The following is a 10,788-nucleotide window of genomic DNA, read 5'->3' on the forward strand; positions in this document are numbered from 1 at the left end:
ATCTTAGAGAACCTGTGTGGGAAGAGGACACCCAGCCAAGTCCCCACAGTCACAGCAGCAGCAAATACACCCAGCAAGAGAGCTCAAGTGGGACAAAGATGTACTGAACTGAGCTCTGCAGAGAGGCTGGACTAACAGCAGGAACCATTTTGAACCCTTCTCCCTGAGAGGAGAAAGGCAGCCTAAAGGAGACTATCCAGAGCTTCAAGTGAATGGATCCCAGTGCCACCTGCCAGGTCGTTTTCCAGCCTGAACAGTGGCTCATGTACTGGGGAATAATTCCTCTCCACTGCAGAGAGCAAGAAGGAAAGGCAGAAACCATGTTGTATTTATGGTGGGGAAGCATTTTTAACTCCCAGCCTCAGACATCAGTGTCCATGCTCCCACCAGCACAGTGAGGCAGGAGGAAAGGAGGCTGTGAGGCATCTCTGAAGGAAGGAAGAGGAGACTCACACGTGCCCACACACAGGAAAAAGCAGCCAGGGCATTTCCTTTTGCTTGCAGTTGTCTGAAGAACCAAACCAAGACCTTTTGTTTTTTCACAGCAGGTTTACAGCCAGTCACCAAGTGTCACTGCAGCAGATAACCAGCTTGCAAACAGCCCTGAGCTGCCCCTGAGAAGATCCAAGCTGGAAAGAAATGGAAGGCAACTCACACAAAGCAGGGTTTTGTCTGTGTCAGGCTTAGCTGACATCTGCCATGAAGGCCTGGGTCATTTCATCCACTGTCAGACAGGGAAATGAACTACATGCTGTCCCAAAGTCATTTCTAGGGTTACAATCCTTCTTTTTTTTCCTCTAAGCTTCCTTATTTGCCACTTTGAAAGCAGGCAGAAGCACAACCATTTCCCTGCTCTATCTCCACACTTTTAGCCCCATGCAGTTTAAGATCAAACCCCCTTTCAGTGTGGAAAGGTTTCCTTCAGTCAAGGAACTAGGATTCCAAACAAGTGCCCAGAAGACCTTGGCTTCTGGCAGCTGCCAGTCAGGCTCCTGGGGTGGGGGAAGGTCATTTTGGTCCCTTTGCATCCTATGTGAAGCTTCATTTCATTGGGATTCCTTTTTCTACAGCCAGCTTGTAAAAAGAAGAGATGTTTGCCAAGTCAAGTGAGCTCTGAGGAGCTTTCCCAAGGCAGCAGCTTCAGTGCTGTGTCTTCTCCCAGCAACTCACACAGCTGAGCAAACTCAACTAAAGGCCTCTGCACAAGCCTAGGTGCACATAGAACTACATGAAGAACAAGGGTCTGGTTTAACCTCTTGGATCAGTTTATATACCTGTTAGCAGCAGTGTCTCAAGTTTCCTCATATGTAAAATGCTGTTGCAACCTCAGATTGCTCTGTCTGTCCAGAGCCCATGCACAACTGCTCATCCCAGGCTCTCAGCAAGCACTGTAAACTCCCTCAAAGAGCTTTACAGCATCAAGATTTATTCAGTTACTTGTGCTGGACATGTCACACTACAGAAAGACAAACCACCAAGTGACTTGTGAGGTCTGAGTCCTAAATTCACCCCAGAATAGGCAGCAGTCAGTTCCTGGGAGGATGAAGGAAGGGTTGCATTCCCCATCCCACATATCCCCATCACCCAGGGAAGAAAAGCTTTGCTGTCCCCACATCACCAGCTGGATCTGTCCACGTGCTACAGCCACCACCTCTGGTTTTGGAGATCACAGAAGAACAACCAAAGCACAGGTATGACCAAGACTTCCAGCAGTACACACTGTCTTCACAACACTGTCTGAAAACTTACAGCCAGATGTGCAGAGGTGCAGCTTCCACACCTCTGCAGACACCACAGGGCTTGCTGACACCCTTAAATGGAGCAAGGCTTGGAATACTGGAGCAATATTGCAACTGCACATCTTAATCTCCCTGTCCCTTCCTCTCCCATGGGTCACTGCCCATCTCCTAAAGCACCAGATCCAAAAATCTTCCTCTCACTGTCCCCCAACATCCTTCCAAACCCCTCTTCAAACACTCACAAAGAGAAACTCTTTTTCTTCTCCTCTCACAAAGAGCTTTTCCCTTTCCTGGACTTCAAGCCCCTACTCTTGTCTTTCCATCCAACCAAATGTACCAATACCACAACACAGCTACTTGCCTGAATGCAAAAGGACTGTAATCACACCTCTCAGCTCCCTGGCTGAGGTAGAGAGAGAGAAACCACACAACTGGCTTCCTGAAAACAGAGGTTCATTACACAAAAGCTTTACTTCTGGAGGCAAGTCACAACCCAAGGAGCCTTCCCTCACCCTTCTACATGCAACAAAAGCACCAGGCAGCAAAATGTGCTTTAAAGCTTTAAAATGGCCTTGTCTGGAGATATCAAAGCACAAGCCACCTCTGGAGTAAAGAAAAGTAAAAAAAACCTCTTGTCTTACTCCAGCCAAGTTTTTCCTCCAGGCCCAACAACTGGAGGAGCTGGTAACCCACTGCCGCATCCAAGAGCCCTGGCAATGCTTCACACAGTCAGTGAGCAGGATGACCCCTTGACATGGTTGTTCCTACCTTCCTTGGAGGAGCCCTGCATCCTGGTAGCTGGCAGCCTGCAGAGCCTGTGCTTGGTGATGTGCACCAGGCCCTTGGGAGAGGAGCGTTTGGGTGTCACAGAAGCTTTGCCCCGCAAGGAGTTTCTCTTCCTGAGGTGGAAGTGGCTCTTCAGGGGTGTGGTGGCTGAGGAGCTGCTCTTCTTCTCTGGAGGGGAACTGGGAAGGGGAACAGCACATAGTTAGAAGAGGGGAGAGAAGTGACCAACACACACTTGGTCCCCCCTGCCCAGATGTGGAGAAGCTGGGTCAGCAAGCTCCACGCTGCTCCCCTAACAAGAAGCAGCAGACACAAAACAGCAAGTGAATCAACAGGCAAGGGCGAGCAATTCCTGCTAAAGTATAAGTGGAAAATGAGGTATTTGACCTCCACAGATGTAGAATGAACCTAAATCCATTCCCTTACACCTGCATGTGTTGAGCACAAAGCAGAGGACAGAAGCATTTAGGCTGGCAGAGATCTTTGCTCATTGAGTCCAACTGTTCCCACAGTACTGCCACAGCCACCACTAACCCACGGCCCTCAGCCCCACAGCTTCAGGGCTTTGGGATCCCTCCAGGGCTGGGGACTCCCCCAGCTCCCTGGGCAGCCTGGCACTGGGCTGGACAACCTCTTGGGGAAGAGATTGCCCCTCATCTCCATCCTCAACCTCCCCTGGGGCAACTTGAGGCTGTTCCCTCTTGTCCTGTCACTTGTAGCTCAGAAGAGAACATCTGCCCCCCAGCCACAGCCTCCTGTGAGGGAGCTGCAGAGAGCTCCTGTGTGCCCTCAGGCTCCTCTTCTCCAGGCTCAACACCCCCATTCCCTCAGCTGCTCCTCACAGCACTTGTGCTCCAGCCCCTTCCCCAGCTCAGTGCCCCGCTGCAGCCCCTCAGTGTCCCTGTGGCAGGGAGTGAGGGGCCCAGCACTGAGCACAGCCCTGGAGCTGCAGCCCCTCAGTGTCCCTGTGGCAGGGAGTGAGGGGCCCAGCACTGAGCACAGCCCTGGGGCTGCAGCCCCTCAGTGTCCCTGTGGCAGGGAGTGAGGGGCCCAGCACTGAGCACAGCCCTGGAGCTGCAGCCCCTCAGTGTCCCTGTGGCAGGGAGTGAGGGGCCCAGCACTGAGCACAGCCCTGGGGCTGCTGGCCTTTAGACAGCCTGACTCACCTGCCTGACTGCCTAAATAATAAACTAATCAATCCCAGCTGCTCCAGGCATCCAGAGTGATCCTCCCAGCACAACCCCTACACAGCCACATCCCCCAGCCAGCCAGGAGGGCAAGGCAAGGATGGAGTGAAACACTGAGCAGAGGATCTGGGAAACAGCAGCAGGAATCAAGGTACCAGATTCTCAACCAGTGCCATATGACCAGCTCATTGCATCACTTGGAAGAGTTGTTTAGGACACGGTCCTCAACTTTGAAGAGCTCAGGCTTGGTGTTATTTAAGGTGAGAAAGGAGCCAAACCACATGTCCACTCTACTGAGAGTGTCTCTGAGTTCAGTGATAAGAGGTCACACAGCTGTGCCACCAAGCCTCACCCCTTCCCTGCAGCACAGGCTGGGTTTGCTTCCAGCCCTGCTGAGAAAAGGAGCACAAAACAGCCTTCTCAGCAGGAGTACAACATAGCAAAGCCCCTGCAGCACCTCCACAACACATCAGAGCTCAGAGAGTTTCATTCCAACCTCTCAACTGCTTCCTCTCAGCTCCCAGCCTGGTGCAAGGCCCACACACCTTTTCCTTCCACCAAGCTTCATTTATACCCTCTCCATTGTGCTCTGTCCCTCCCAGACACGGCCAGTGGGGAGAATTCACTCTGGACTATCTGCTGCCCTGGCTCAGGGAGCTCTCCTGAGGTTGTTATGGCAGCCACATATTGGTCAGCAATGAGACAAGAAGAGCAAGAGCCTTCAGGGGGGCTGCTTTGGGTTAGAGTGGTGGATGGCACTGAAGGATGGCAACCAAGGGAGGGAAGGAGCAGCAGAGCACCACAGACACTCGTGGTGGTTGGACTTGATTATATCAAAGGTCTTTTCCACACAGAATGGTTCTACAATTCTATAACTCTTCCTGGCATGCAGAGCTCACCTCCCATCCCTGTTCCATCCCAGGGTCAGCAGGAAGGCTTACAGGGACAGGCCACTGGAACAGGGTGATTCGAGTCACCTCTTCTTTCCCCAGCCCCCAATGCAACAAGGAGTTTGAAAAATCAGTCAGGACAAGAAGACAGCTATTTCCTTCCCTTTGAATACTCAAGTCTGTTATTCAGATCAGGGAGGAGTCTCCTCAGTGCTGCAGAAAAGTCTTTGGAGAATAGGGAAAGGAGATGAGCAAAAACCCAGCTCTGCCTGAAAGGTGAAAGTCAGAGTGATACAAACTGCTATGACAATTACAACTTCCAACCCTGGCAGGCAGGAAGGATGCCTCCAGACAGAACAAAGGCACAGCCTGGGGAAAGAGAAAGGCAAATGCACCCTTCAGGATACAACAGCTCTCCTAGCAATTTCACTTCTACACATGGATAAGGGGAGAGAGGGACCCTCAGGGAGGTCTCTGATGGTACGAAACTGGGAGCAGGGGCTGATGCACCAGAGACTGAGCTGCCAGGCAGGGAGAGCTGGGCACAGAGAAGCTGCTGAGGGGCAGGGAGAGTCCTGCCCTGGGGAGAACCAGCCCAGCACCAGCACAGGCTGGGGGGCACCTGCTGGGGAGCAGCTCCAGGAGAGGGACCTGGCAGTGCTGGGGGGCAGCAGGTGAAACGTGGGGCAGGGGGCATGAAGAAGAGTGTGGGCAGCGGGGTGAGGAAGGTTCTGTCCCTCTGCTGAGGCTCAGCTGGAGCCCTGTGTCAGTGCTGGGCTCCCAGCTGAGCAGAGCCAGGGCGGTGCTGCAGAGAGGCCAGTGCAGGGCTGCCAAGGTGCTGAGGGGCTGCAACGTGTGTGTGAGGAGCAAAGGCTGCAGCCCTGGGGCTGCTGAGCCCGGAGCACAGGAGGCTGCAGCAGCGGGAGGGTCCCGGCTTGGAGGCCCCGGGGCGGTCGCGGCGGGAGTTGGGGGCGGGGCGAGGCGGGGCCGGACCCGATTGAAGCCCGCGGCGGCCGCTCCCGTGCGCATGCGCGGCGCGGGGCGGGGCGGACCCGCTTGAAAGCCGCCGGGGTTGGGGCTGCCCCCGGCTTGGGGCTGGAGCCCGGCAGCGCCTGAGGCCGGGCCGGGGACTGGGGGCTCTGGGAGGTGCCCGGGGAAAGGCCTTTGGTGCTGAGGGGAGGGAGCCCTGGCCCAGGCTGCCCAGGGAGGGTGTGGAGGCTCCTGCTCGGGAGGTTTCCAACCCCAGCTGGACACGTTGCTGTGCCCCCTGAGCCAGGGGCAGCTGCTGGAGCAGGGGCTGGGGCAGCTCTGCAGGGCCCTGAACCCCCACCATTCTGAGATTCCATGACACAGCCACATCTCAGGTGAAGCCAACTGCCACGAGACACAGCCACTACCACACCACAAAGACAACCAGCAACTTACCCCGAGTTTCCTTTTCTCTTGATGATTTTGGTCCGACTCTTCACTTTGTAGCTGGACAAGGTGGCATCACCGAAGGGCTTTGCCCCACTGAGCCCAACAGAGGCTGCACTGGGCAGAACTGGGGCTGCCACAGCTCGAGGGAGGCTGTGGGCAGGAAGCTTGGGCTGCTCCTCGCATCGCCAGCGGAACACCGACTTGGAGGTGGAGGGTGAGCTCTGCAGGCTGGAGGCTTTCCACTTATACTTGCTGGGAGAAACACCCACTTTGGACTGCAGGCTTGATTTCTTCAGCTTTGCTCCCATGTCTGCTCTGGGTGATAGTTTGGCAGCTCTGTCTGCTCCACCAGCCACTCTCTTAGTGCTTTCAGAAGCTCTAGGGCTGGCCCATCTCTTCACACCACGGCAGCACTTACCAGGGTTTGCCACCCACGTGTAATTAGTTTTCCTGAACTTGGGAGCTTTGCTGGAGGCAGAAGCTGAAGCAGCTCTTTGGAGACCAACAGCTTTGGGGACTGTGGAAAACCTGCTCTTCATCAGAGTCATCCCACCTCCCAAAGTCCCAGCCTGAGCAGGTCTCGAGAGCTTCTCGCCACTTCCAAGGAGCTCCAGCTCTCCGAAAGCCTCCCTCACCTGCCCACCACCAGACTGCCCTGCTGTTGGAGGTTCTGCCTTCCTCTGGCCCAAATGCTGAGCTGGCTCTCGATGTGGCAGCGCCAAAGGCTGCTGTGGCTCTGATTTCAGGCTCACAGCACCCTCACTGGTGCTTGCACACGAGGCAGGGGAGCTCCCAGCCACACGCACCATCCTGGGCTTCTCCACCACGTAGGCTGAGCTCACGAGTCGGTGAGATGAACTGAAGGAAATGGAGAGGGAGGGTCTGACCTCTTCATTCCTGCCTGTGTACAGAGATCTCTGCACCTGTTTAGCACCACCTGCAGCAGTGACCACCGATTCCAGCCCAGAAACCTCACAGTAAGACTCCACCTCACCAAAACCTGTCCCACCTGCACAGGGGCCAGCCCTCTGCGGCAGCTGGATCCCCACAACTATGTTTCCATCCGTGGTTAAGTCCACATGTCTCTCTGGGGATGATTCTGGTGGCTCAGAGGCCTGAGTGTCCCCATGGCTTCCAAAAACCTGAGAGCTGCTGCTGGTGCTTCCAACGTCATAAGCTGACCCCGGTGGCCGGTTGACAAGGGAATACTTTTGCCTCCAGGAGTGACCCTGGCGTTGCTGGAAATCCCTGGGAGCCTGCTGGGGGTATCTGGCTGAAAAAGTCCCCCTCCTGCTGCTGAAGGCAGGTTGGTGGGGGTTGTTCCACCTCGGTGCTGGTGCAGGCGGCAGCGGCCGTGGCGCGTCCCCGTGAGTGTTCTTGTGGTGGTTTATAAGACCTAAGGAGGAGAGAGTCTGTCAATCACCAGCCCCACGGGAGCTTGAGGCCATCACAGCAGTGCTTTCAAGGACAAAGGGAACACTTAAAGCCCAGCACAGCCACCACCAGCCCCAAACACAAAGCAGGCAATCACTGAGGTTGGAAGAGACCTTTAAGCTCATGGATTCCAACCACTCCCCTGGCACTGCCACGTCCTTTGCAACCCACCTTCCCAAAGCAAGTGTCCTGAACTAACAGTTGCTGGGCAAACATCAGATCTCAACACCAAATCTTTAACTATACCATGATGATCAATAGAATCACAGAATCAATCTTGGAAAAGACCTTTAGGATCACTGAGTCCAACCATTCCCCCAGGAGTGCCACGGCCACCACTAACCCACAGCCCTCAGCCCCACGGCTCTGGGATCTCTGGGACTCCCCCAGCTCCCTGGGCAGCCTGGCACAGGGCTGGACAGCCCTTTGGGGAAGAAATTGTCCCTCATCTCCAACCTCAACCTCCCCTGGTGCAACTTGAGGCTGTTTCCTCTTGTCACTGGTAGCTCAGGAGAAGAGAACAACTTTCCCCTTGCCACAGCCTCCTGTGAGGGAGCTGCAGAGAGCTCCTGTGTGCCCTCAGGCTCCTCTTCTCCAGGCTCAACACCCCCATTCCCTCAGCTGCTCCTCACAGCACTTGTGCTCCAGCCCCTTCCTCAGCTCTGTGGCTCCACTTCTTCATGGTAGCGACAAGGAGGTTCTGAGGCAGCCTCAGCTTTGCTGTTGAGCCCCTGCCCTGTTCCCTCTGCCCAGTCAAAACACCTCCCTCAGTGCTTTGGCCTACTAAGAGTCATCTGGATCACAGATGTGTGTCCATCAGGGAGGGTCTGCACTCGTTGAGCCTCAGCTAACCCTCTCAACAAAAGGGATTATCGATGGGTTTTTGAGCCTTAGATTTTAGGCACATTGCAAAGTTTCTTCCTGAGGAGGAGTCACAGTGGTGCTGGAAGAGCAGAGTCAGCAGATCCCTTCCTGGAGAAGGAGAGGCCCATGTTTTCCTCCCTCTTCTCACACTCTCCCACACAGGAGCCCCTGGCCAGAGGCAGATCCCCCACATGGCTCAAATGGAGTTTGTGGCCTTAGTAAGGAGGAAAAATTACCTTTGGGGTCTATAAATAGAACAAGTTACTGCTAAGAATAAGCACTGATGCTCACCACAGCCAGCAAAGGCCACACAGATATAATCCCCCCCACCAAGCTCCTTAAGCACCATCCCACCTCTGTGCTACTGACCCAGGGAGACACCCCCTGCCCCCAGCCAGGAGGGTCACAGCCTCTGGGATCCCCTTCACAGCTCATCCCACTCCCCACCGCTTCCAGGCCCTCCCTCACAACCCTCCACTCCTCCCCATCGGCTGCCAGGTCGCTTCCACAGCTCACCCTTCCCTCCCTGGCCTCTGAGATCCCTTCCACAGCTCACCCTTCCCTCCCTGGCCTCTGAGATCCCTTCCACAGCTCACCCTTCCCTCCCCGGCCTCTGAGGTCCCTTCCCTGGCCTCTGAGATCCCTTCCTCAGCTCATCCTTCCCTTCCTCATCCTCTAAGGTCCCTTCCACAGCTCATCCTTCCCTTCCCCAGCCTCTGAGATCCCTTCCCCAGCCTCTGAGATCCCTTCCCCAGCTCGCCCTTCCCTTCCACAGCCTCTGAGATCCCTTCCGCAGCCTCTGAGATCCCTTCCACAGCTCATCATTCCCTTCCCCAGCCTCTGAGATCCCTTCCACAGCCTCTGAGATCCCTTCCCCAGCTCCCCCTTCCCTTCCCCAGCCTCTGAGATCCCTTCCCCAGCCTCTGAGATCCCTTCCACAGCTCATCATTCCCTTCCCCAGCCTCTGAGATCCCTTCCCCAGCCTCTGAGATCCCTTCCCCAGCCTCTGAGATCCCTTCCACAGCTCATCATTCCCTTCCCCAGCCTCTGAGATCCCTTCCCCAGCCTCTGAGATCCCTTCCACAGCCTCTGAGATCCCTTCCACAGCTCATCATTCCCTTCCCCAGCCTCTGAGATCCCTTCCCCAGCTCCCCCTTCCCTTCCCCAGCCTCTGAGATCCCTTCCCCAGCCTCTGAGATCCCTTCCCCAGCCTCTGAGATCCCTTCCACAGCTCATCATTCCATTTCACAGCCTCTGAGATCCCTTCCCCAGCTTGCTCTTCCCATCCCGAGCCCCTGAGATCCCTTCCACAGCTCATCATTCCCTTCCCCAGCCTCTGAGATCCCTTCCCCAGCTCCCCCTTCCCTTCCCCAGCCTCTGAGATCCCTTCCCCAGCCTCTGAGATCCCTTCCCGAGCCTCTGAGATCCCTTCCACAGCTCATCATTCCCTTCCCCAGCCTCTGAGATCCCTTCCCCAGCCTCTGAGATCCCTTCCACCGCTCGCCCTCCCCTCCCTGGACTCCGAAGTCCCTTTCCCAGCTCGCCCCTCCCCGCCCCGCTCCCTGCGGGTCCCCTCCCGACGCGCCCCCTCCTCCGGCACTCCCAGGTCCCCACCCACAGCCGTCCCCGCCCCCGCCCGGCCCCGCGGGGTCCCCTCACGGCCCGCCCGCCGAGCGGCAGCCCCTCGGCCGCGCCGGGCCCGGCCGTACCCTGCAGCAGCCGGATCTGCCGCCACAGCCGCTCCCTCTCCTCCATCCCGCAGCGCTCCCGCACCGCCGCGTCATCACCGCGCGCCGCCGCCCCAGCGCCGCCACACCGCCCCGGCCCCGGCCGTTGCTGGGCAACCGAAGCGCCGCGGCCTGGCAGCCGAGCCCCGGCCTGGGCCCGAGCCCGAGCCCCAGCCCCAGCCCGAGCCCCAGCCCGAGACCGAGCCCCAGCCTGAGCAACAGCTTGAGCCCGAGCCCAAGCCTGAGCCTGAGCCTGGGCCTGAGCCCGAGCCTGAGACCCAGCCTGAGCAACAGCTTGAGCCTGAGGCTGGGCCCAAGCCTGAGCCTGAGACCCAGCCTGAGCAACAGCTTGAGCCCGAGCCTGAGCCCCAGCCTGAGCCTGAGCCTGAGCCTGAGCCTGAGCAACAGCTTGAGCCCAAGCCCAAGCCTGAGCCTGAGCCTGAGCCTGGGCCTGAGCCCGAGCCTGAGCAACAGCTTGAGCCCGAGCCTGAGCCCCGGCCTGAGCCTGAGCCTGAGCCTGAACCTTAGCAACAGCTTGAGCCCAAGCCCAAGCCTGAGCCTGAGCCTGAGCCTGGGCCTGAGCCCGAGCCTGAGCAACAGCTTGAGCCTGAGCCTGAGCCTGAGCAACAGCTTGAGTCTGAGCCTGAGCCCTAGCCTGAGCAACAGCTTGAGCCTGAGCCTGAGCAACAGCTTGAGCCTGAGCCTGAGCCTGAGCCCCAGCCTGAGCAACAGCTTGAACCTG

At 57.0% G+C, this 10,788-nt stretch overlaps 1 protein-coding gene across 2 annotated transcripts in view; it reads right to left on the reverse strand.

The window, feature by feature from the left end:
* The window catches only part of ZC3H3 (zinc finger CCCH-type containing 3), a 198,816-nt gene extending 188,728 nt beyond the window's left edge, over positions 1-10,088 (reverse strand). For both annotated transcript variants that reach the window (XM_061995738.1, XM_061995737.1), the window contains exons 1-3: positions 10,029-10,088; positions 6,028-7,417; positions 2,508-2,704 (exon numbers count right to left, since the gene is read on the reverse strand). In XM_061995738.1, coding sequence (XP_061851722.1) covers positions 2,508-2,704; positions 6,028-7,417; positions 10,029-10,074 — 1,633 coding nt within the window. In that variant the 5' untranslated portion in view covers positions 10,075-10,088. The remainder of the gene's footprint in view (positions 1-2,507; positions 2,705-6,027; positions 7,418-10,028) is intronic.
* Between the last annotated feature and the right edge of the window lie 700 nt (positions 10,089-10,788).

Source organism: Colius striatus, chromosome 4, assembly GCF_028858725.1.
Source record: "Colius striatus isolate bColStr4 chromosome 4, bColStr4.1.hap1, whole genome shotgun sequence".
Classification (NCBI taxonomy): domain Eukaryota; kingdom Metazoa; phylum Chordata; class Aves; order Coliiformes; family Coliidae; genus Colius; species Colius striatus.